At 39.8% G+C, this 27,224-nt stretch overlaps 1 protein-coding gene and 1 pseudogene across 5 annotated transcripts in view; one reads left to right on the top strand and one right to left on the bottom strand.

Moving 5' to 3' along the window:
* The window catches only part of MAP3K3 (mitogen-activated protein kinase kinase kinase 3), a 52,192-nt gene extending 25,266 nt beyond the window's left edge, over nt 1–26,926 (bottom strand). The window contains exons 1-6 of one of the 5 annotated variants that reach the window (XM_036222377.1): nt 26,577–26,926; nt 19,462–19,583; nt 17,731–17,823; nt 9,059–9,099; nt 4,821–4,920; nt 1,197–1,310 (exon numbers count right to left, since the gene is read on the bottom strand). In XM_036222377.1, the coding sequence (XP_036078270.1) occupies nt 1,197–1,310; nt 4,821–4,920; nt 9,059–9,099; nt 17,731–17,823; nt 19,462–19,583; nt 26,577–26,580 (474 nt within the window). In that variant the 5' untranslated portion in view covers nt 26,581–26,926. Of the gene's footprint in view, nt 1–1,196; nt 1,311–4,820; nt 4,921–9,058; nt 9,100–10,473; nt 11,700–17,730; nt 17,824–19,461; nt 19,584–26,576 lie in introns of those variants that run through there. The other 4 variants (XM_016128477.2, XM_016128482.2, XM_036222378.1 and 1 more) reach the window with 4 other exon arrangements.
* Nucleotides 2,455–2,573, top strand: LOC118604360 (annotated as a pseudogene).
* Nucleotides 26,927–27,224: the final 298 nt, after the last annotated feature.

Genomic DNA, 27,224 nt, shown 5'->3' with positions numbered 1-27,224 from the left:
AGAACTATAGAAGAGGGGAAGTATGCCAAAGAATGTAGAAAGATAAGACTGGAGAGTTAAAAGCAAGGGTAGTTGGTGATAAACTCTGGATGCTAGGCTAAATTTAGATCTCATATGATAGGCAATAAGGAAGGACTATAAGAGCAGGTGAGTAATTTAAACAGAGAAATGAAATAATAAAGTATATATTTTACTTCAGAATACTTTCTAAAACATATCCAGAAAAAAGACACATTTAGGATAGAGACCAATCCTCATGCACAAGGACAAGTCTATAATTTTAGAACATATCTTCTTTATTCTAAGGCTTCCTAACTGCATTCTCCTGTGCCTCCCCCTAATCAGTTGGACAGCCCAACCCCATAAGTCTCTTTAAAAATAAATGACCAACATGAGCACCATTCCATCTAAACTCTGTCCTGGTATCACCATATCAGGACATAGTTCTCACGCAAGAATGTTGCTTTCTACAGTTGGCTGTTTTCAAGCATAAGGAAAGGAAAGAGTGCCAAGAAACCTTCAGGAACATGTGTCTGAAGAAAACTGGTAAAGGAACCAGTGATTAGAAGACAAACCCAGTTTACAAGCATTCTTGTGGAATGTAGGCCTCCAGGGACCCTTTAGGAGAGGAAATTGTTTAAGAGATAATTCCTCGCTTCTGATGGTCCCTGTAGATTGCCTACCATTTGGTAAGGCAGCAGCTGGTAAGTTACAAGAGGCCTCCAGCCCAAAGGCCTTTTTTTCAATGAACAGAAGGAAAAGTTTGTTTCCTACATGTGTCCTAAAGCTGCTGAGGAGCTGCAGGAGTTGAGCATGACAATCTCAATTCCTTGACAGCCTTTGCTTATCAGTACCCACATATTAATCAAATCTTTTGTTGGGGTCCAAATCTAATTGAAAGAACATAAATATAGAGAAAAAGAAACTTCTCCATTATTATAAAATGTTTTCCTTCTTTCTACACCACAAGCCAAATAATCTTTAGCTGCAACTATAACAGTGATGATCTGGCTTGGAAGTGAAATCAAATGCAGAAGGCTAGCTAGCTGGCCACTAATACAGTGGGCTGAGCTGCGCTTATATTCTCACTTTAGCAATGGCTGAGGAATATAAAATTCTGTCAAGGAAGCAAGGCAAACTCCTGAAGGGCAGCAGGTTTTATCTTTCACTGCCAGGCCCTAATAGGGCCTACTTACATGGTTTCTGTCCTGGGACAGCAGCAATATCCTAAGGCTTTTCATGCTTGAGCTTCTATCCAAAATATCAATTGCTTTATCAAGATCATCTTGGCTCTTCAGCAGGATGGAGAGCTGTGAAATAGGACACAGAAAAAGGAAATCATACAAAAGTCTTTAGTTTGCAAAAATAATCTAAATAAAAAATAAAAATAAGTTTGAAGGAAAAACAATCTCATTGGCTACTATGGGGTCTTAAGAGATCTAACTGAAACCATAGAGATATTTTCTTTTTCTTTTCTTTACATGTGTAATTCAATAATTTTTAGTAAATTTACAGAGTTTTACAACCATCACAATTCAATTTTAAAACATTTCCACTGCTCCAAAAGATCTCTTTTGCCAATTTATAGTCATTTGCCTTCCTACCTCTAGCCCCAGGTAACCACTAACCTACTTTCTGTCTCTAAAGATTTGCCTTTCATGTAAATAGAATCATACAATGTTCATATGTATTCAATTCAACTCAACACATAGTCTTTCGCATCTAGCTTCTTTTTCTCAGCTTAATGTTTTTGAGTTCACCCATGCTGAAGCACCTATCAGTATTTTGTTTTCAAGATATTTTCTGAGAAGAGCTTCCTCTCTAAAAATAGTCTTTACTCCAAAGCATTAAATCCCAAATGCTTATAGTCCCCACACTCCTTCCCAAATTAAGCAGTAGAATCATGTCTTACCCTATCCTGTGCTAACATTAACAGAACAAGAAGAAAAGGCACAGATGGAGAACATAAATTTAAACCACATATTTTAATGATTAACAGTAAAAATCAGTGACTAGAATATAGAAACTACCTCCTCCATTTTCATTCCACTGAAGTATTAAAGAGAAAGTCCTTGAAGGTACAGATAAGTCTCACCGTTAAAGCAGAGGACACTATGAGTACTAAGTATTAAAAGATACAAAAAAAATGCTTTGCCTAGAACTTAGAAAATGTCAGATCTTACACATTTGTGGCAAACACAAAATAAGACAAAAGTCCAATTAATTTCCTTATTTATAATACAAGGAGATGAGAACACAAATCCTAGGCCAGGAAAAATGAATAGTAAGAATAGTATTTAAAATAAAATCTCAAGATAATTCATGGAATGGGAGAAAATTTTGCAAATCATATCATATTATAAAAGAATTCTTTCCTGGGTAACATCGAAGTAGGAATAAATAAGGACTGTTGTGTGAAGCAGGGTTGGGGAAAGGAGATAAAGAAATTACTGAGTCTCTGGCCATGCCACCCTGAACAAGCCCAATCCCATCTGCTCTTGGAAGCTAAGCAGGGTCAGGCCTGGTTAGTACTTGGATGGGAGACCACCTAGGAAGACCAGGTGCTGTAGGCAGAAAAAAAAGAAATTACTGGAGTACGTTTTAACTTAATTTTGCAAATGTATGATAAGGATCTAGTATGCAGAATATATAATGAACTCTTACAATTCAACAATAAAAGAACAAATCCAATTTTAAATGGGCAAAGGATTTGAATAGACATTTGTTCAAAGAAGACATACAAATGGCTGACAAGCACATAAAAAGATACACAATATCATCAGTCATTAGAGAAATCAAAATCAAAATCACAATGAGATGCTGCTTCACACCCACTATGATGGCATAATTTAAAAACAAACAGAAAAACAAATAACAAATGTTGGCGAGGATACGGAGAAACTACAATGCTTCTACATTGCTAGTAGGAATGAAAATTGGCACAACCAATATGGAAAAGTTAAGCAGTTCCTCAAAAAGTTAACCATAGTTACTGTAAGGCCGATAATTCCACACCTAGGTATATACTCTATAGAGAACTAAAACATGTTCGTATAAAATTTGTATACAATTGTTCATAGCAGTGTTATTTCTAATAGTCAAAAAGTGAAAACAACTCAGGTATCTACCAACAGATGAATGGATACACAAAATGTGCTATATCTATATAATGGAATACTACTGTTCCATAAAAAGGAATCAAGTACTGATGCATGCTATACAATATGGATAAACCTTGAAAATATTATGCTTCGTGAAAGTAGCTCAACACAAAAAGCCACATATTGTGTACCTCCATTTAGGATATGAAATGTTCAGAATAGACAAATCCAGAGAGACAGAAAGTAGATAAGCGGTCACCAGGGGCTGGGGAGGGGGTGGGAATGGTAAGTGACCGCTCACAGGTTTTCTCTCTGGGGTAATGAAAAAGAATTAGATAGTGGCATTGGTGAATATATTAAAAACCAGTGAACTGTACAGTTTGAAAGGGTAAATTTTATGGTAGGTGAATATCTCAATATAGCTATTGTTACAAAAATATAAATATGAATAAAATAAAATCTCAACAGATTTTTCATTTGTGGTTCTCAAATCCTAATAGGGCAGGGTTTAGAGGGCAAAGAAAAAGGGGCTGAGGAATTTTAAATTAAAAAAATGTAAATTAATCAACTCTTGGTCATTTACATTAGCAGTGTATGGAAAGATATGCATGATACAAAATAACAATTATTTTTATTTAGCTTTAGAATATTTGCATAAATATCTGAATAAAGGAATCCCCAACATTCTTGGTAATGACTTTGTTGGCAAGAGTTTGAAACAGATTTTGGGACATCTGGAATTCTTAATGACAATATTACTGGAATGAGAAATGAGTACTAAATCACCCAGAAAACTCTTTACTAACTGAAGAACACCTTTATTTGGCACTATATCCAATTGTCCATTTTGTATGAAAGGACCAGGGAGTTTTTAGCCAACAAATCTCAGCCCCTACAGATTTTGGCACCAAACTATAAAGAAAATTCTTAACTCTTCAACCAGTAAAATAAAACTACATGGTAAGGAACTGACTCTCAAAGAGCCATCATGTTGCCCAGCTTTCTTGTCTTGCTCCCCTATTCACTTCCCTCCAAACACAGTTTCTCTATTAGGCACAAACACATTACCTTTCAGACTAATGCAAAGCACCAACCTAAGCAGATTGCCGCTGGTAGTACCTTTCTTAGAGCTGGGAAAGCAGCCAAGTAACTGACATTCAAAAGAATTTCTTCCTGGGTGATATTCAAGGTATGAATAAATAAGGACTGTTGGGGCAGGGTGTGGGGTTGAGGAGGAGGAAGAGTCAAAAAAATCATTGGAGCAAGTGCTAAAGCTTGAAACCTGCTACGACCAGGAATTAAACTCTGAAAGAAGAATCCAGCATTTATGACTGGCAATAGAGGATCTATCCACTGGTTTTCCCCACCAGCCCAGCCCCTGCTGAACCCTCTCCTTCTTGTTAAGTCTGTACTGGAAAGAAAAAGATAATCTACAAAATGTAAAGGAGATGATACTAGCCCTGGCCCTGGCACTGTCCCTGATTCCACCAAGGAGTAGTAGAGCAAGCAGCACTGAAAACAGCTATGTAATCTCCCATGTTGTAAAAACAACAACTAGAAATCCCAGAGTTATTGGAATTAAGAAAAAAAGCCTCTAGAAAGTGAAAACCTACAGGTGATATCAGAGGAACAAACTAGGAAATCCTCGGTTAAGCAGAGAGAAAAAAGGTAAGCAGCTGCCCCTACTGTTGTCCTCATACCATCCATCTACTCATTTACCTCATTGTTCATGTAATGTAGATCAAGAGGCTGCCCAAACACTATTGTCACCTTGTGCTCCACATCTTCATATCTCACAGGCCGGCTGAATGCTATAATTCTGAAAAGGAACAGGAAGCACAATTAATTTTATATTGTAATGTAGGGTTTAAAAAGCTATGGCTTCTGAGTGATATCTTCCTTCCACCACCCCCCTCCCCCGCCGCCAACATAGGATACTCTTTTGCATGCCATTTGCCTTTCTCTCTATTGTCTCTTTTTCTTCTCTTATCTACCCGTAACTTTTCACTCTTCCTCTGAGCATCTCTCAGGTTTGCCAATTGTACCTACAAGCATTGCTCAGTTCCAACCACCATTCTACCACTTCAGCTTGGATATTTGTCAATGACAGTGTAATATCATAGCAGGATACCTGGATTAAAAAACTATATACCCAACACTCCCGTTAGGAAGAAAATCCCTAGAGATTGGAGCAGCAGTCCTGATAAAATGGTCTTAAATTCCTAAACGACTCAATTCCAGGACTTGAAAGGTCTTTTCCATTTGTTTGTTTTTGAGATGCCACAGGAATCTCAATACTGATTACCCTCAGAATTGAGACTTCCTACCACAGTCAGAGGAATTCCTCTTGAGTTAGTTATATGCCTGGTCATTTTCTTAACCAGTGACACACATGAGCATATAAGTAGTGTTGATATTGATGCCTTTCTAGATAGACTCATTAGGTCAGTTCAAAGAACAATTTCTATAAATGAAGGGTAGAGTAAGAACTTGTCCAAAGAGGTCTTAAAATGATTTGTTATTAAATATCACTGCAAAATTTAAAAGTGGGGAAAGAAGAAACAAGATTGGCAAAATACTGATAATGCTGAAGCTGGGTCACAGACCCATGGGGGTTTAGTATAATATTCTCTTCCTTTTGTGTTTGAAATTTTCACTAAAATGTTTTATAAATATATTAGGTTTAACTGTATGATACTGCTGATAGTCAACAACTTTGATGCATAAAAGTGGCAATTTCATATGGGTCCAACATAACACTCTGAAATTTAAAATAAGCAAAAGAGATAAATAAAAAATAAACAAAAAGATAAACAGAAGAGACTCTAAGAAATTCATATACATACTCTCTATATATACACATAGAGGAAAATATAGGATTGAAAAAAATTAAATTAGAGTGGGGAAGAGTTCCTAAGTATGACATAAAATATACAAGACAAAAAAGAAGACAGATTTGACAACAAAAGTATAAACCTCTGATGACAACATAAACCATCAACAAAGTTAAAAAAATATCAAACTTGGGGAAAATACTTGAAAATCCATAAGAAAAAGACAAACAACCCAATAGAAAAAGAGGCAAAGAGTATGATGAGACAATTCAAAGGGTTATGACTGGCTAATAGACACAGGAAAAGAAGCTTAATGTGATGGGGAAAATGCATATTAAAACCGCCTTCTTCTCTTAGTATACCTAGGCTTGAAGAAATGTGACTAGTGTGTAGTAAAGTAAAAGTACCTGGCCATGGAGCTTCTACAGTTCTTGCCCTTCTCCACACTGAGAGGAAGTAGTATACGGTTCTTTCTCATCTTCCCTGCCCTCAGAGTGGGAAGTGGTATAACCAGAGGAAGAAGAAATAAACCACAGGAAGGAGGAATCTATGCCACTGGTTTTTAATGGAATCTGATCAGATAATTTCTTCAATGTTGGAAATTATATTGCCAAATATATTAGTTTGTATCCACCAGGAAATCCATCTATATTGTAATCCTTACATTTTTTCCCTTAAATCATCTGTCCCAAACAATGAAACCATTGGGTACTATCTAGGTGTGGATTATTGAGATATGAGTTTCCTGGAGCCTTTGAGAGAATGGGTTTCCATAAATTCCTAATCACAAATCAGACCCCCTTCTCATTAGGACCTCTACAACAGTTCGAAAGGGGCTAGCCCTTCTGAATAAAATATCAGGAAGCCCCTCAGATGTCCCTAGCACACTACTAGAAAAACAGCAGGCTCAAAGATGAATTCTCTTGCATTTGGGCTGACGACAGACAATCCATTCAAAATCTCCCAGAAGCAGCCCAAAGTCTGGTCAAGATCAGAAACTAGGGCTTCTAGATTTAGTAAGACCTAAACTGCTGCCATCACAGTGAATAACAAGCATTTTTAGGCAAGTTCATCAAAGAGGGGTCTAACACCCCTGACAACCACCCCCATCAGTATCTAGACATGGAGGTTTTCCAAAGGAAGGAGGCCCTAATCTACAGTCTTCCTCTTCTGCTCTCCTGGGGCAGAAAGGGAGAAGGGTTAGGAGCCTGGGCTGTTCCAAAGCAAAGGGAAAGTCAGCATGCCAAAATGAATACCCAGAATAGGTAAATAGGAAAAATCACTATATCTTTCCTTTCTTCTGTAAATTTCGATTCTATAAAGACCTATAATATTTAGATCGATACTGCCCATGTTCCCTGCAATAAGTAAAGAAAGCCGACAATAACATTTTCTACAAAATCCTAAGACATGAAATACATGAAACCAGAGCTGTCTGGCACAGAGTAGCTTGAACTTGGCTTCTCTACACCAACTTTATAAAGTCCTCAATTCCACACATAGTACACAAATAGTGAAATGCCATGGCTCCTGAAAACAGCTTCATAAAAAGAATATACACAGTTTTCAAAACCTTGATACCAATGTTCTGCCGCTCAGGGCTTCAAAAGGCCATTCCTGTCTGACCACCTTAAATATTTGTGGTTTCGATCTGGCAGCTCCTATGAAACTAAACACATACACTTTCTCAGTGTGAGTCTGCTCACTGAAACTGCATACCACTTTGGGAACAGGAATTCAGGAGAGCATAACTTCATAATTAGGCTCCAACACAACTGAGCTTTTGACTTCATATCTATTTCTGAAAATTCTCTGCCAGTCTGAGTTTGGCCATCCCTCCAAAACCCAGTCGGGTCAGAAGTGTGAAAAGCAGCAACAATGAAGTGACAATTTAACTTCTCTGCAACAGGCATGACACAAGAGGAGCAACTAGGGACAGAGTTCAGAAGACCATCCTTCTTCCAGGTCTGGAACAGCCTTAGAATCCACATGGCAATAGCAGGACCATGGCTCTGCAGACTATTGTTTGCACAATGTTTCCACCAGACGGCCTCTGAAAACCTCACAGGCTTGTGAAAGTATCTTTTTAAAGGAGAGCATCAGCCACAGGTCTCCTGTGGAGCTAGCTTCAAGGTGGATTGAAAGCTGCCAGCAGCAGAGAACAAACTACCAGTACTAAGAATGTCTGGAGGGGCAAAGGTCCTCTGGTGGGGCTTGAAAGTAGGAGGGCCTTATCCTCATGAGTATGCTCTTCACCTCCCCAAATGCTCAGAGCAAAGGAAAAATGGGGACATCAAAGGGTAGGAGAGAAAGGCACAGAGTGGGAAACAGATGTTGAAAGGCATACTTATGCACATATGTGTCACACATATGCACACACAGGGTCCCAAATATACCAAGACCAGAGTCCTGTATGTTTGTTAGAAGTTTTTCCTTAAATAACTTGAGAAATTAAGTGGAGTCGTATTTTACTTCACTGAGGTCTACCTTATCTTCCTAAAAAAACAACAACAACAACAACAACAAAAAACACAAAACAAAAAAACTAAAAACTAAATGACAATAGAGAAAAGAACATAAGAGTTTTGTAACAGTACTTTCACTTCCCTAACAAGGTAAGATACAGAATATAGACTGAAAAACTCCCTCTTTCTACGTCCTCAAATGGTCTGAACTCTTTCACAACTGAAAGACTCCCTTGACATAGAAACATTGTAAAGAAACTTCCGATTCACTAGCCTGGCCCCTGATGTGGACAAAGCCAGGGCAACTCTACCAGGGATGGGAATAGCACCATGCCACAAGAGAATCCTGATCCTTCTAATGCCCACAGGTGGCACAGTGTCAGTGTGTCTGGAAGCCATGATTTTGAGTAGGGCTGGAACCCTGACTTCCTCCCCTAACCAACTTGCAAACCTCACAGTAGCAGAATAAGAGCAGAAGAGTATAACATCAGCAGTTCAAATGGCTTCCAATGCTAAGACCAGAAACAAGATTCAACTGGTCGGCCAAACCAAGGGCGAAACTTTCCCCTTTATGCCCAATCAACCCCACAACTGTCCAGCCAGTGACCCCATAGGGATCACTACAGGGACACAATCACTGATCAGAAGGCAGACTTACCGTCGCTCCCCGTTGTGCTCAAACTTGATTCTGACGTCACTCTGCCAAAGGAATGATAGACAGGTTAGCGGGTCCTCTGGCATGTGTTACTCCCAGGTAAGCCTCAGGCAGTAATTTAGCAACATTAAGCAAATATCCACGGTAGCTCCTGTTCCACCTTCTCTAACCCACGAGCATTCCTTCTCAATGAGGTATAGTCTTCCAGTTCTAACTTTAGGGGTAACAAAGCTCTTGGGACAAGATCCTTAGGTGGCTGCCCCAGCTTAGTTGCTATGCTCTGACCTGTTATCCCTCCATATCACCTCCTGGCCAGGATACTGTTCCTTCTTGGCTGATGTTCCCAAACAGAAAAAGAAATCTTAGTAGTGATACTTACTAGCTATATGCCCACAGCAAGTTACCTATCCTCTGAGTCTTAGTTTTTCTATCTGTAGAGTGGGGCCAGGCATATCCAATTTGTAGAGTTGCTATGTAAGTAAAATACCCGATACATAGTAGACATGCAATAAATAGTTGCTGCTGCTACTATTGATTTCCATGCTCTTCTCACAGCTATCCCCAGTGGGGGTAAACTGAGACCCTGGACAAATTACCTTATAACTGCCCCTAGCTTTATCCTAAATGAACATCAAGGGTAACTATAAACTCCAGGAGGACAGGGATCATGTCTACCTTGTTTCTATACCCCCAATAACAACCAAAGGGAATGGTATAATATTTGTGCAATATTGTTAAATAGATTAATTGGAGAACAGAGTTGAATGTCAACAGCAGAAACAAGAGGAAGTAGAAGTGTTAAAATGTCAAAGAACAAATCAAGGAGGAAGAAATATTGTAAAGGGCAAACAAACAGCTTGAGGGAGCTAAAAATGACAGGAGAAGAGAATACATATTACAGAAGAAAAATCAGGTATAGAGGAAAAGAAAGATGGTCAGAAAACCAACAAATAACAGAGATGGAGGAGAGAAAGAGTTCAGAGTGAATAAAATTATACTGAGAAAGACAAATTAATTGACTGTGGCTTGAAAGAAGGAAGAGAGTTTCAGAGTATATGAAGATGTGGAACACGGCAGACAGAGAAGATGGCAGAAAAGGTAGAAAGTCTGACAGGTAGGATGGGTACATAAAGGAATTCCTTTTCCCAAAAAATTAGAGGGCTAGAATTCCTTTCCAGTATAATTTACACTCTAAAAATTAAGGAGAACCCCAAAGAGCTTTTGTTTATGTAGATTATATCTACTGATATTTGCCATATTAGAAACTAAAACTAAGAAAATTTAAATTTATCTTATCCATTTTAAAATAATTAAAAACCATGACCTGTTAACATAAATACACTTTTTATTTAAAAAACAACTATATATTGTTTAAAAGTTCAGTGAGAGAATGTAAATCTTTTCAGTGTATGGCTTACAAGAGACAAACTGGATTCTGACATCAGCTTCTGCTTTCAATCTGTTGTGATAAAGCATCTCATGTAGCCTCTGGAATACTCTTCTATACATTCTTAAGAGAATGAGGGTGAAAAGGGCAAGTAACATCTTAGGATTATTATGAAAATAGTTTTCACTTCATGGATTCCTGAAGGGTTTGGGGAACCTCCTAGAGGTCCCTAGACCATAGCTTGAGAATCACTGAATTAAAATATAAGTTTACCATCCTCTCTTTATTTTAAAGACAAGGAAACAGGGTCAGAGAGCTTAGTGTCCCTGAAAAAGTCATGTACTAAACAGTAGAGAGCAAAGCTTCCCTTAGAAACAGGTCTGTGATGTGACAACTCCTCAAAATATAGCACTGATATAGCCCTCTCATCCCTTAATGTAACACACAGATCACTTTATCCATGAATATATGACAATAATTAACATTTATTGAGCATATACTCTGTACTAAGACTTGTTCTAAGCACATTGTATATATCAATAAAACTAATTCTCACAACAGGCACTGTTATTATTCCTATTTTACAGAAGAAACTGAGTTACAATCAGGTTAAATAAGTTCCCTCAAGGTCATGATGCTTGTTTAAAAGGAGAACCAAGACTCGAACCATGGAAGCCCAGCTCTATCATGTTATTCTACAACTTAAGCACTGAACCGGCAAAGAAGGTTTAGTTTACTCACAGATGCAGGGCTTCAACGAGAGCACTGAAAGAAGGAAACTATCAATGAATCTTTTGTGATATTACTTTTTGGAACTCATGGAAAAGATAGAAAGCTCTCCATATCTGAGTAATAATGGTGTCGGAATCAGAAGACTGGTACCAACCACGCGGCAAGCTAGGGGACCTGAGGGACCAGTATGGGTGGGAGTGGGGATATGGAGAGGGAAGGCAGTATGCTCCATCTGGTCTGCATTCTAGGTGAGTGAGTGTGAGTGTGTGTGCGTGTGCCTGTGCGTGTGTGTGTGTGTGTAGCAAAAAGGTGCTACAAAGGAAGTTATCGTGTAGATTCGAGGTTTACATGAGTGACAGGAGTTTTTGCACTGTCTTCTTTTTCTCCTTCCTCTGAAACACTAAGCAGATACCAAGGCATGGTGTCTAAGACATGCTGCCATGCTCTGACATGTCGTCTCCAGCCTCCCACTATCTATAGTTCCACAACTGGCTCTCGAGTAGCCCAAGCACTCACCACACTGTGCAGTCCTGTCTGTCCCTGCAGGTAGGTCACCACATCCTTTCACCTCCTCCTGCTCATAGCCCAGCACACCTTGGTGTAGGTTCTCATTATTTTTTGTTTGTTTGTTTTTATTAATAGATTCTATGTTTAGAACAAGTTTTATATTAACAGAAAAATTGAAAAGATAGAGAGTACCCATAGACCTTCCCCCTTATATTAGAATGGTACATTTGTTTTTGTTATAACTAATTAACCAATATTGATACATTAACTAAAGTCCACAGTTTATTCAGCTGTCCTTAGGGGCTTTTTTTTCTCTGTTGATTTTTATTTAATTTTCATAGCAATAAAAAACACAACAATAGCCCTCATTCTTAAACTTCGACAGCATTACATTTAGATTCATCAACAAAGGAATCCCCTTAGTCCTTTTGTGTGACTGAATCTAAGCAATACTCTATTAGTCAGAAATTAGTGGATTTTGTCAGAAAAGGAATTAAACTTTTGCTCCAAACCAAAAAATCAGTCCTACTCAAGACTAACCATGTCTGTGATTAGTAAGCACTGTGAGCAGATACTTAGTGCTCTGAATCCTTTCTCGGATGTAGTCACAGCCTTTTAGAGCAGGATGCAGTTTCATGATTGGCTTCCATGTACCACATGGAATGCTTAAATTCATTGAACTCCTAAATCTGAGTTTCCCCTGTTAGGATAACCAGAATAAGCCATGGATAGAAAACTTTAGATAAAGATAACTTGATTCAATTCCTTCTTGCCAACTATTCTTCTTGCCTCTCTGAGGCATTTCAAACTGGTGGCCAAGTCCTTTTTCATGAGCTTCTCTCTTCCCCTGCCTCTGTGACTCTATCCCAGCCCAGGGAACCTGCCACCACTCTCGCCACTTCTGCTTCTTTGCTGGTTCCTCTTCCTCATGCCCTCTCCCACCCCTCCCCCACATGTGATGTTTGGACTTTCTGGATTTCTCCTACTCTCTTCACATCTTCTTCTCAGTAGGAATAAAGTATCAGGCAACTTCTAAATAGAAGATTCCCAAATCTCCATGTCCAGTCCCAACCTCTTAAGCAAAGATTCATCTGTCTGTCATGTATTTGAGGCAAATATGTCATGATTAAGAATGTAGTGCTAGAGTCAATCTATTTGGCTTCAAATTCTGGCTCTACAACTTCTTAGCTATGTGACCTTGAACTTGTTATTAACTTCTTTGTGACTCAGTTTCCTCCTCTGTAAAGTGAGATAGTGATTGCATCTATCTTATGGAGTTCTCAAAAACAATTAAATAATTGATAAAAATATGAGAACAGAACCTGACACATCATAGGTGCCCAATAAATAATAACACAGGTCTAACTATCCTTTAGCCAAATCCCTTGGGGCCAAAAATGTTTCGGAATGCACTTTTGGATTTAAAGAGGTAGCGTATTCTATGTATTACATGATAGCTCCCCACAGGGGGCAGGTGTCTGCGGCAGCGCTCCAATGGCAGAGGCAGAATGCTCGCAAGTTTCCATGTGCTCCTCTGCACCACTTAGCCTCTCTTGAAGTTGGTTTTGGGCTTTGTGACTAGTTCTGAACAAGAGCTGGGAAGAGAACTGAGTTTCTAGACTCTCTTTCCTGGCAGCCACATGTCCCAAGTCAGAGAAACCATCCTCAATTAGGGTCCCTAAGTGACTATGGAGGATACTGTCCTCCCCTTCTCTGTACTGGACATATGGTATTAAGTCACTAAGATTTAGGGTTTATCTGTTAACACAGCACAAGTTAGTTTTTGTAGTGAAAAGTATGAATATTCACAATAAGTAGAATAAAGACTAAAAATAGCCCTGTGTTCATTCAGACCAGGGTTTGTCACAAACTTGAAAGAAAGAAAGAAAGAAAGAAAGAAAGAAAGAAAGAAAGAAAGAAAGAAAGAAAGAAAGAAAGAAAGAAAGAAAGAAAGAAAGAAGGAAAGAGCACCTTTTAGTTTGCAGTACTGTTTGGATTTCAGAACTGCAGATAAGGGACTGTGGATATGCAGAAAGCACACACACATATATGCACACAATCTGAGTTTTTCACTGTAATCTCAAACTCAACCTAGCCATATGTGTTTACATCCACTACCTCCTAAACTAGTCTCCCCTCTTAGTGTTGCTATTTCTAACACTGGTACAACTGCTCTCTTGGCTACAAACTCAAACCTCTGAATTCTGCTTGATTCTTTTCTTTCTCCTCCTCATAGTCAGACAGCAAGTTCTAATACTCCCTTCAAAGGCCTCCAGTATAAGATATCTGACCATTCTCTCCACCATCACTCTCTCATTTAGCCCCTCACTCCTGGATTCCTAAAGCAGCTCTGTACTTCCCTGCACCCTCCTTCCAAAACATTCTACATTCCTCTACAAGTTCAATAATCTTAACCACTGTTTTCACCATGTCCCTTCCTATTCAAAAAGTAATCAGTGATCCCCATGTCTTTATGGAATAAAGTCTAAATTCTCAGCTCTCATTCAAAGCCCTCTGGAATTTAAGTTCATTCAGTTTACCTAACCATTTCACTTTGTTTGTTCTCAACAGGAACCCTCTCTCCACACAGATTAATGTCCACCCTATTTCCTGAAATATGCCACATTCATTCCTTCCTCCAGGCCTTTAATCATTCAATTTCCCAAACTAGAATGCCACTCTTCTACCTTTCTACCTAACTGAACTTTTACAGCCTAGTTCAAGTGCCACCTCCTTTAGAACTGACTCCATAAGTTCTTCAGTACAAGTTCATCTATCACTTTCCTGGCCTCCTGTAACACCTACTATCTGTACCATACATTTATACATAGTTACATTCTACCATAGTTGCTTTTTTTCATGAATTTATCATTTCCCATTAAAACTGCATGCTTCCTAGGGTATAGGAAACATAACTTACATTTCTTTTGTTATGTCTAAGAAACTTAATTATAGGCACAAGTTGAACTAAATGGAGAGGTGCCACAGCTGCTGAGAAAAATGTTACAGTACAAAAATTCAGGTCTAGGCAGGCTGAAGTCCCCCACCCACCACAGCTAATCTGGTGAAAGGAATAATGAAAGCCAAGCCCAGGAGAACAGTGCAGGCCTCCAGGCTGAGCTATCAGCAGGGCCCAATAAGAGTAACCAACGATGACACCAAACTTAAGTAGAAATGAACTTCTCATAGTCTAAACTCAACAACTGAACATGTAACCCAAGAAGGATTCCAAGAATCCAAAAAAATTGAACAGTGTTTATTAAACAAATGTTTGTGAACTAATTCGACCTGGTGAAGGCCTCAGCTAGCCATCAGGCCTGGTACCCTCTCAGATTCTGTAGTGCTCCCTCTCCATGTATTTGCTATATTCCTTTGATGGCTCCCACGTCTTTGGCATTAGAGTCCTAATTTTGCCAAAGATAGTAAAATAAATGAGAAGAAAAAGAAATGGGCCACGAAAAAATAATTTTATTTGTAAGTGTGACTCGGGAAAGTCCTAAGAGATCAGTGGAAGACATGATTATAAAGCAACTTCTTACAAAATAGCATACCAGGCTTGTGTATCACTTTATGTTTTATTTTCAAACTAGCCAGCCTATCTTACCAACAACCCCTAAAAGACAAAGGAAGTCCTGAAGAGCCAGGTCTAACATAGTAAAAGCAAAAGACAGTCTGCTAAATCACTGACCGTGATTCCAAGAGCCCTGTCCTACTTATGCCTGCTGTGAAGAAAGCAACTTTCCCATTCTGAAGCTCCCACTAGTGAATATCTAGAAGGTAAGACTGAGAGACCCTGTGCTCTCTGTTCAAGCCTCTACCTACCACTTGGATATGATCTGAGAGAAAGAGGAATCTGTGGAAATAATGATTCTATTTCTTTCCCCACTGGGATCTTCAGAAATTAGGCTAGCTTCAGAAGTTTGCGAAGGACTGTTAGACAGACAATAACAACAACCCAATAAAGGTAGAAAACTTTAACCCTTTTGGTACCTTTTGGTACCATGACAGCATGCATAATTCTGGTCAGAAGTTTTCACTAGAGCTTATGCATACTCATAATGCCAGAACATAACAGATGTGATGTAATCATTACCGCTTTACATTTGAACATTTGTTTTGCAAATGCTCAACATTCTGTCCATGATCTTAAAACAGCTTTAAGAGGTAAGACACAGTGGGTATTATTAACCCTACATTTCTGATGGAAATACTGATGTTTAGAAAGGTTATTACACTTACCCACAGTCAAATTATTATGACCAGGAGTATTATATACATGCTTATAGTTGTTGTTATCATTGTTAACCGTTGTAGAAAGTCCTGTAAATTGTAAAAGCCTATGCTAATGAATTATTAACAACTCAGTGACTTCTTGGCCAGTGCTCTTTCACTATACTAAGCTGTCAACCTCACGGAGAAATAAGCATCTGCTGGTTATAAAGCACTGAGTTGATTTATGACTGTTAAAAGGATGTTACACATCAAGGCCTGCGAAACTGTCCATAGGCCCCAGATACACTTAGGATGTGCCATATATCTAAGAATGTTCAGCCAGCTCTAACTAGGCTGTAGGCTTTCAGGGACTTAATATACAGGAAGGAAAACACAGATCCTACCTCCTAGCAAATACTTCATAGCTGAGCACTTCATTTATTGTCCATGTAATTCCACAGCTGCTCAGATGCTTAGCTGTTCTCAAAAGCATTCTATTTTTCAATCAGTTACACCTAGCTTGTTTACTTAAGGATCAGGATATCTGAAGTCTTGCCAGGCAGAGATATTAAATTAGGTTTTTCAGTTCTTCTAGGTCTCAGTCCCAAGTTTTGTCAGTGCATCTGTAGCTCTTCTGGCTTTCCTTGCTATAGCAAGCTTGAGCCCCATGAAGCTGTGCCAATCTCAATCCTACCCTGTAGCCAGCATTGCCATTTTCACACTCAAGTGCTGTTTGCCTCTGCCAGCACCATCTCACCCCTGAATAAACGACCTTTTCCTCCTGGCCAAAATACTTGGTTACTTTCAACTGGGACTCTGCAATTTGAATCTTTAGCCCAATTTGACATCTCTTAGCCATTTAAATTAGGTTTTACTCTTTCGTTCCTCTCTTCTAAGCATGGACCTTCTGGCAGAACTGGTGATAGAGAAAACTGTTTCATTCTATCCCGGGCCCAAGTGAACAAAAACAAGAACAACAATAAATTCACTCTGTAAATTGTAAAGTCCTATGTTAACAGATTATTAATGTGTCCACACTCTTAGGTTGGGCTTTTTTCATTACACTACGCTGTAAACACCTTTCCCCCCAAAAGGTTCCCCCGACCTCCACTTCACCCCATCCTTTCTAGAAATGCATTCATTGAGACTTTCTCTCTCTTTCTGCTTTCAGGAAGAATACTTTTCCCGGTTAGAAGCTGAACATCTGCTACACTTCCCAGGGGAGACCATTCCACAAACTTGACTTAATTAAGGGGAAAAGCTATCTTGACCTTTTCATTGCCCTTTTATCCAATATTAGCATAAAATTTTGAGCTTCAATTTCTAAACAGCCAAGTTAATTCCACAGCTTCACAAGTTTATGACAATGCATGGAAGCTCATGACCTGTGTGAAGGAATGTGTTAATGAATTGTTAAACATCTCTAAGCATGTACTCAATTTCTTGCCCAACAAATCAGTAGCGCCTTATACAAATATATAAAGTTGTGCTGTCCAAGACAATAGCCACTAGCCACATGTGGCTATTTAAATTTAAGATCTTAAAATTAAATAAAATTTAAAATTCAGTTTCTCAGTTGCTCAATAGCAACGTGTGGCTAGCAGCTACTACAGTAGACAGCACAAATCTCTAACATTTCTATCATCACAGAAAGTTTACTGAACAATGCTGAGAGGCTGCTTATGAATAATATTGTTGTAAGAAATGGTGATAGAACATACTGCTCCCTACAAATCCACTTAAACGACTTGTCCAAGAAATGAAATCCACACTCTTCCAGCACTAGTATCAGGTTTAAAAGCACATTTTAGCTTTAATGGGTAATTTGGTTCCTTACCAAAAATTTCTTTTTCTCACTGGCCCCAGCATATGAGCTTGTTGTTACTGTGGGGCTGTTCAGAAGGGCTGAGCTGCTGCTGTTGTGTGTTTTCTTTAAAAACAAAAAACTAAGGTTAATAATTTGTATCCTCCATGCAACAGAAAAGTTTGATGATATTCAAGTAAATTGTGGATCCAAAGAGCCAGTACCTCTTGTTACGATTACTTCCTAAACAGAAGTCAATCCTTTCACAGCCTTCTACTTCATAACCACTAACGTTACTCTAATACCAGCAGCAGGCACAGTAAAAGATTAGGACTTTTCTTAAAATAGACGTTAGGCTCTAGACAGAAGGATTCCTAAAAGGAATCCCCCTTCAAGGATCACTCAAGGACCACTCTACCCCTCCTTTTCCAAGCCTGTCCTTTTGGGCCTTTCAACTCAAGAAAGCTTCCCCTTTTCACCTACTGATATCCAAGCTAACATTCCCATTTGGAGAAAGATCAGCTGACTGGAGCAGAGTTAGTAAGCACACTCCACATAGGAAGACAGGAAGGAAAGTGAGGTCATTAGGCTCAAGCCTGGGGGGAGGGGACTCATTTCTGGTAAAATGCTCCTTCCAAAAGCAGCTTTGAATAGAACTAAATTACAGCAAGCGAGAACCCACACAATTAGACAGAATAATGTATGAAAATAGTACAACAATGGGCCCTATTCTGTTGTTCTCCTAGTTCTGTAAGGCATCCACAAAAATAAAAACAGCTTTCTAAACTAATCTTTCTGTTACTACATGAAACAAAAGGACTCAGGGTTCCTCATTTTCCTAAATGCAGGAAATACTCTGGGAGGCTATATCTAGGAGACTTCAGACAGAAGTTCTAGGGCCTTATACTTTCTTTAATAGCCAGAGTAGGTATTTCTGAAGAATTGGTAGACAAGGTGCAAATGAGGAGAGAAAAGTTTAACTGATAACAAAGAGAACCACAAGGGAGATGTCATGGACAAATTTTCATCCAACATACTGAACACAGCCATCTGATATAGCACCAGATACCTAGCAGGGAGGAAAAGCTCCCCATCATTCATTCCTCTCTGTAGGTCAAAGTACCCAAGAAATAGGGAGGTAAATGACATCACAGGTGAGAATGTTCTCAAGAGCATGTAGGTTTAAATGTTAACAAGAACAAAAACTGTTTTCCTAAAGAAGCATACAACTCTCAGTAAAATAGGCACTCTCAACTATCTGAGTTAATAAGGGAGAACAACTATAAACAACAATAATAATACAATCACTCATTATTACCTTTAGAATATATTATATGACTGTTTATTTTTAAAAATTTCCCTTACTAATTATATTTTACATAAGCTTATACTAAAATTAATTTTTTCTGAGTACATACTGAAAGGTAGTTAAAAATCTACTGAGTTAAGCATCATGAATCTGGATAAAATTTGCCAAATAATCAGTAAAAGAAAAATTATATGAATACTTTCCCCATAAACAAAGGAATTATTATTATTATTCATAGATGAAACACTACGCACAAGGTCAAGTGCACAAGGCTTTGCGACACCAGATCATGACCTAATCTGGCTGATATATATCACTTACCACTTAACAGACTGTGAAAAGAGGGAGCCAATAGCATTCAAGCCTGGTATAGAATATTCTTGGCTTCTCAAATATTTCCTAACTGAACACCCTTCCCTAACAAATTTCATTAAGTCTGCCAGGGCCACACATACCTGCCTATTTGGGTGACCCGTGTCTTTGTTCTTCATGGTCTCATATCCAGACACCCGGGGACGTCGGCTCATCTGGAGGGCCACCAGATCCTTCATGATCGAGTTCAATGCCTCCTGTTCATCTACAATGAAAGAGTGCACATGAGTTAAGATATTTTAACATAGACCAGCAAAGTACTTTTCACAAATTACATTACTAACACTCAGGATCGGGGACTTCTGCCCAGGTAAAATGACAGACCCTATAACTATAATTATATGAATTTGATGTCTCTTAAAAGTAGATAACTTAGGTAAGACTATAGTGGCTTGAATTTTATTGGATTCTTAATAGCACTCTAATCAGATCTCTGGCAGCAATATTTACCAATTTACTGGGGGCAAAGGAGGTGCTCCCTTGCCAGTTTCTCTCGCAATTCTTCAGTGCCAGAGAAACTCAACCAGGAAAAAAACTCAACCAGATGAAAAGTTGGAGTGAACTGAAGAACAACAGAGCACAGTGTAGTAGGTTACTGAGTGAAAAGATGAATTCATGGAGAGCTGATGATGGGACAGTCAGTCGCATACTTAATTTTAAAGTATCATATGCGGGAGGGTACATTTTAAAAGGTACCAAACAAGGACCTCAGGTAGCTATTTGGAACAGAAGTTGTCTTATAAGCCTATATAGCCTTTGAATGCCCTCCTCCCAACTCTTTACAATTTTCTAGGCCTTTTGCTTCTCATAGGGAAGTCAAAAGGCAGTGTTATTGTTTTTCTTCCCTAATTGACCAAGTAGGCATTGCCTGTGTTTTTATTGGCATTACTTGTAATCCCCTTTTCTTGAAATATCAAAGAGTACTAGAGTCCTCATTCACTGAAGACAACTGGCCAAAACCCAGAACCCAAACCAAACCAATTCCATGTTTTGCAAAATTCTCCCCAGTCCTTCAAGAGATCCTTGTCTGCTCAAATAGCATCTGGGAGTTGAAAATAAGTAAATTTGTTGATCTGGAAAAGAACATGAGGGATGAGCTGTTATACTTGCTTTGGTGGTGAGTCACTTGGGGACTTAGGGCACACCTTAAAAGAATCAAGTACAAAAGTCTCCACCCAAGGAGAGTGCCTATCTTCTGCCCTTTATCATTGTCCACTGGAAATATTCAAATATGGAAAGGAAAGAAGAGCATAAAGTTAGGAAATAAAATTATGCCATTTGTCTCTCTCCACTTCCTAAACCAAATCTGCTCAGAAGTCCCAAATGCCCTTGGAAGAGATGCAGGAAAAGAAGAAGGGTGCCCATGAAGAGGTTTTTGCTTGCTCATAAAAAGCAAAATTAGATTTAAAACTTGCAAGAAAACACGAATAGAATAACGTCCCATCTAATTCCACTTCAGAACATATACAAAAGTATGTATGAGAGTAATATAGTTGTAGTACCAAAAGAATGAGGTAAATGGAATAACGAATGAGGAGGAAGTTGGTACTTACTAAAAGACATCTGTCAAAATTAAAACACATATATTTTATCAATTAGTTCATATTTTCTAACAATTTACCTATAGAGTCCTTAAAGAAAGCGAACTTGCTTGGTTTTTGTTTTGTACTTAAACCTCCCAACATCTAAGCTAAGAAAAAGACTGGCATACGCACACACACATGTATTAAATTGGCTTATATATTATTAAATACAACATATATGTAAAATTACTGGGCCGACTGTCACAGTAAGTTATGATCAAAATAAGGGGGATTACAAATAGATAGGTGTTTTTTGAGGACCATTCAGTGATATTTCTAACAGCAGAATGCATGGAATTTTCAGTATCAAAGTAACTACCCTTTGAACTGAGAATTTCGGTTGTCTCAGCTCAGATATTGAACCAAGATAGATGTGAATACACACAGAGAGAAATACGCACACACTTGTCAAGTGAAATCCATGACAAGTAGACTAGAAAAGTTGTTTCTAATTCTGTATAAGATGATGCTATTATAAGAGCTGGTTTATCAGGTTGACAAATTCTGTTTCCAGGAAGCTAACCAATTCCTGGCATTACTTAATGGATAAACTTGTTTGGTAGCTCTAGTACTGAGAATACACTAGAGGAATAGTTTGGCACTATCTCTTGAAATTCCAGACAACTGACACAAGTGAAACAGGGTTATAGACTCTGATTTTGTGTCAAAGTTGAATACATCACTAGAGGCGGACAGGTACTTAAAACTGATACTTCAAAGTGAGGACATGGATAAAGGCAGGAAGTAAATCAAGTGGCTCTTTTAGGTATTTCTTCCTGGATTGAGATTTTAACTGAATTATCAGCACTCCAGTGCGGGATTCTTTAAAAAATAAAAACAAACAAATAAAACTCTTGAAAACAATTAGCAGCTTTCTTAGAGTGCAGCAGTCAATTAATGGACTTTGGAGTCTGAAAGACCTGGGCTTAAGGAGGCCTTGAACAAATCATGTATTCTCCCTAGATTTCAATTTCCTCAGTTTTAAAATAGAGAAAATAAAGCATTATTTCATATAGTTGCTGTGAGAGTTAAGAGAAAAAAAACTTACAAATTATTTTTCATGGTACCTAACAGTAACGCTAAAAAATTCTGGCTATTATTATTATGAATGGGAAAAGGTCAATGGGAAAAGACTGAAGGCCACTTACTTAACCTAATATTTAATTTTATACCTGAATTTTTATTAATCATTAACAATAACCATTTACTGAGTACCCAGCATGTATTATATGTTAGTTCTGAAAGACACTTTAAGGTATTCGAACACTAGTAAAAGGATAAACAACACACAAATACGATGTTATACAAATGAAGAGACTGAATTAGATGGTATACAAAAGTACATAAACACACGTGTATATATATATTTTTATAGTGTCAGTAGCAAGAGGTTCTCTAGATGATTTTACATATTAACAGATTAAAGATTCTTTCAGAAAGGCAAGCTGTTTCAGCTATGCAGGAGAGCTTTAAAAAATGAACTAAGGAGGAGAAAGGACATGAATGCAAGTGAGGGGTAGAGGGAGGGGAAAAAAGGGACTGATTCTCAGTGAATTGTAACCCTTACCAAGTATGGTAGAAAGAAAGTATGTTAGCAAAGAATCCTTTAAGAAGATTGGGAAAAAACAAAAGAGTCACATCACTGAAGCCAAGAGCAAAGTGGCAGACATAGGCCAAGCACGTCTAATAGAGTGGGAGAGGCAGAGACAAAATTTTAAAGGGAATCAAGAAGCTGGAGATTAAAAGGAAACTGGAAGTAGTGGGAATCAACAGTTCATTTGTAAACTTTACATGTGAAGAAGTTGAGGCAGGGGTAATAGTGTGCTATAACCTTGGAAAGATTTCCTGAAGATGGGGGTGGCCTGATACACTTAAAAGCTACCAGGAAGAAGCACAGAGGAAGAAGTTAGTTCTAGAAAATAAGAAGTTAAGAATCTAAAGGGGAGTATTCATACAAAATAGAAAAAGAAGGGTTCTATGTAACAAGGATTAGAGTTCAGGCTTAAAAAGTGGAAACTCTTAAGCAGTCTTAAGCAGACAGCAATCCATTATTATCCAGCAGCATGTACTTTTTTTTTTCCCAATACTCTGACCTAAGGTATCTATGGGGCTACCAGGTAACATACTCCTCTCTCTTTAACTCCATCAGGAAGTCACTCTTTCAGACCTAGCCATTACCTTACCTAAAAGGAGGGTCTTATGAATTCCCTTGGACAAAAACCCAGAAAAGTTTCCAGAAGCACCACAGCCTTCAGTGAACATTGTTGTCCTACATGATGTTTGTTTACTATGCCAGACACTCTCTTTTCCATATATACAAATCTCCAAAGTAATATTTAAATCTTTGTTTTCACTTAACTAATAATTTTATTTCTTTATCTTGCCTACTCTGGCAGATGGTCTGATCACAGAGATGCTGTGCTTCGGACTCTCCTTGAGTCAGATTTACTACATCTTACTGTTCGTATTTTCCATACTCCCAGTACCTCCATCCTGTCCATACCTAAGTGAACATCATTTGATAGTAAAGATAAGCAAAAAGGCCCAATTCTCAAGTCACAAGAAACTTTTTTCCTTCAAGGACATGGTTGAACCTTTGCTAAATCTCAAAGTCAAATTCTAGTGTTTATTTTTCCGGGATATTAAGAGCTCTTTAATATTAGTTGTGACATTGCCGTATTGATTCATTATACTGTGATTCCAATTTCCATGAAAACAGTTGCTAACTATTCGGAATCTACACAGGTGGTCAAATTCTACCCAAACTAAAAGGAGACTGGTCTAACTGGGAGCTCCTAACAGCCTGGGAACCCTGGAGATGGATGGATGTCTCTAAATCACAATGGTTCTGACTTCAAATCAAGTCATCAAAACAGAACAACACCATCTTTAATCCTACACTCAGTTCACTAGATTCCTGTAACATTTCCAAGTTGTTGCATATGTTTCAGTAATATTTCCCACTAAGTGTCATATTGCATTTAATAAAAAGTCCAAATGAACACTAGTAAATTAATCCTGGGCATTAACAGTATTTGCTAAAACTAGAAGAGAATTCTAGTATGACCGAAAAAAAAAAAATGACCAGTCACTCCCAATTGTTTTATTAACCACATAGTATCAAAGCCAAAAAGAAAAATATTTCCTATTATTTACAGGGATGTGTAGTTTCCATTAGAAATTTACTGGGGCTAACAGCCAACATAAAATCTGACGTGTTTTTACTACCAACCCAAGTTGTCAAATAGGCTTGAGTCTGGGACGTAGAAGAGCTCAGGAAAATATGACTGTTAACCAAAGAACCTGCAGGGACTCAGATAGTTATATTCCTTTTCTCCTGGACTGGAGTTTAATGGGTGTAATGAAAATATTAATAAATCTATGTTTCTCTCTTATCAACCCTTGAGTTTATTTAGCAACTAAAACAAACTAACCAGACTGGGAACTTGAATTCTCATCATTAATATCACCAAAATGGAAACTAGTATTTAAGAGAGAGACTGTATGTGTGTGTACACATAACCTTGGTGAGCAAATTAAAGAGCCAGGTTCAGGGAGAATTCACTATTAGCTCTGTATGTCAAGGTTATCTACCAAAAAAGAAAGAGAATGGTATGGGGGGAAAGTGCTGAAGAAAGCCAGGCAGTGGTTCTTAAACAGGTTGCCTAATATACTGCAGCCACTAGGTAACTTAGTTTCTTCATGTAAAACTGACACTTGGAACAAATGAGAAGACACTGAGATCCTGGTCCTTTTTTCTTTGGTACTCTGGGCCATACCTATGTAGTTCCTTTCCTCCCCATCACTGTCAGCCAATAAACTCACGCACTTAAACTTTTAAAAAATGTCTTGAAATGTAAAAACAGACTGACATCTATTTTTATGTTAGACAATGAAACATAATCAACACATCTGGGCACTCTAACTGGTTTAGCAGTCAATAAAGGGAGGAATGGGAGGTCTGCACACCCTTAACTATTTCGCACTCCTTTTTGAGACTTAAGACTGTCCCCAAAAGACAAAAAGGAAAGATTTACTAGAAAGACTATCACAAATATAGGTTCGCGAATTAATTCAAAGATTTAGTTCAATCATTAAATTGCAGAACACAAGATAAATGCTTGAAGTCTAAAAAGAACAGGAAAAAATATGTGCCCCATTTATAGTAAATGTTCGATAAGTATTTGTTAGATTTTATATTTAAAAGCCAGGCCTTACTGGATTCCTTTTCTTAGTGTCACAGGGCACTTTCCACAGAAGAGCAACAAGCACTTTTGAAGTAAAGCATGGGAAGGAAACAGTACCCAGCAAGTGAATAAACTCATCCCTTACTATAGGAGGAGCAAGCAGCCTGGAATAAAACAAGGCAATTCATTCAAACCCAGAGTGTAAAAGGCTGCAAAAGAGTATCTGCCCAACGTGGCAAAGCATACATTTAACCTCCTACAAAAATGACCTGACCTTGCTATAGGGCAAAGCAAACATTAACGTGCCCTCTTCACATGGGGCCTTTCAGAGGCAATGAATGGTTGTGCAAAGGTTTCTTTCACTGAAGTTTACCCCCTTGTATTTAGGACAATATAAAATACTTTGCAAGGCTTGCGATCGCACACCACGGTATCACAGTAACCGATCCAACAAGACAAGCAAAGTACATCTAAAATGTTATTTTCTTCCTAATCTAATCCAATAGTTATTTGCCGAGTTACCAAAAGTGACATGAAATATAATTCAGTTTAAATGCTATGTGGAAGGCATTAAAAGCTTTTCCTAAATTATAGCTTCACAACATAAATTGCAAATATTGATAAAAAGAAAATGATTTCATAGAGATTCTTTCGTGAAACGAATGCTTCCCTCAAAAGTTACATAATTTCAGGGATACCGCAAGATAAAAATAATGGATGCAAAACACTGCATCCGGATTTTTCAAAAAGTAGGGTGTGATTTATAACTGGCTGCACCCGACCGATTCCTAGCCTCCATCAACGTGCGCGCAGCTCGCATTTCTCAACCGCGCTGCTGTTAACAGTGATTGCCATTTTAATCACCTCCCAGCCTATCTCCCCGCACGCCCCCTCCCCCTCGCGCTGGGGCACGCACGGGGCTGGAGAGCAAGCCCCGGGAACGCTCACAGGCCGGCCTGTGTGAGCAAAGGGAAGGAAATGACACAGGCAGGAAAAAAAAGCAAATCAAGGGAAAGACACAACAGCAGCTGGGCCTGCACCAGCCTCCAGCCGGGGCCCCACACTGCGCTCTCGCTCCCCCGCCCTCGGGCTCGCGGTCCGGCTCGCTCAGGCCGGAGGGGGCTGCCCCGCCAAGCACCGGCCCTCGATCCGGCCGCCGCTTCCTCGGGATGCGCCCGCCGCGCGGCCCGGAAGGAGGCTGCCGATGAGTTCCGCCAGCCGGGACCGCCTCGGCGGGCCAGGGGAGCCAGAACCCCAGGCCGGCCCGTGGAGCCGCGAGCCGGGCGGGCGGGCTCCGGCGCTCCGCAGCCCCGGCCCGGCGGGCTGTCCATGCCTGTCAGGCGGCGGCCCAGGGTCCTCCTCCCCTCAGCCCGGGGCGGGGCGACGCGAAGTAGCGCGGGCACAGGCCGGGGCGGTGGCGACACTCACCCATGGTGGCGATGGCGGCGGCGGCGGTTCGGGCCCGAGTGTCACCTCCGCAGCCGGGGCTGCATGCCGGGGGCCTGGGCGGCGGGGACGGCAGCGGGCCTGGCTCCGCGCGGGGGGCGCGGGCTGCGCTCGGGGCCCCCGCCGCCTCCCCAGGCTCCGGCTCCGGCTCCGCCCGCGGCCGGGCGCTGTGGCATGGGCAGGGTGGCCCGCTACATCCCCCGGCGCTCCACGGCTCGGCCCAGCCCGGCCTCGGCGGCGCTGCTCCGCCCGCCCGCGCGCCAGTCCCTCAGTCCCTCAGTCCCTCAGTCGTTCCGTCCGGCCACCGTTCTCCACCTCAGGAACGCTCCGAAAAACAAACCGCTGGTCGCGCAGCTCACCCCTTGCCTGTCACTCAGCCCAGCGTCCACCAATCCAAAGGCTGCGCTGGGCCTTCGTACCACCCCCACTCATCTCACCAGCCAATAACAATGAGGAAGTCGCTGCCCCCGCCAACACCCCCTCCACCGCTCTCTCCCCACCACCCTCTCAGCTACCAGCTAATCATAGGCACCACACCATGGACCAATCCCGCCTACTCTCGCGGGATGCCAATGGGCGAAGCCAAGGCGATTTCCGACAGCTGTCTATCGCCTGCCAATCATCAAAACT

Source organism: Rousettus aegyptiacus, unplaced genomic scaffold, assembly GCF_014176215.1.
Source record: "Rousettus aegyptiacus isolate mRouAeg1 unplaced genomic scaffold, mRouAeg1.p scaffold_m13_p_6, whole genome shotgun sequence".
Taxonomy (NCBI): Eukaryota; Metazoa; Chordata; class Mammalia; order Chiroptera; family Pteropodidae; genus Rousettus; species Rousettus aegyptiacus.
This window is presented reverse-complemented; position numbering and strand designations above follow the sequence as displayed.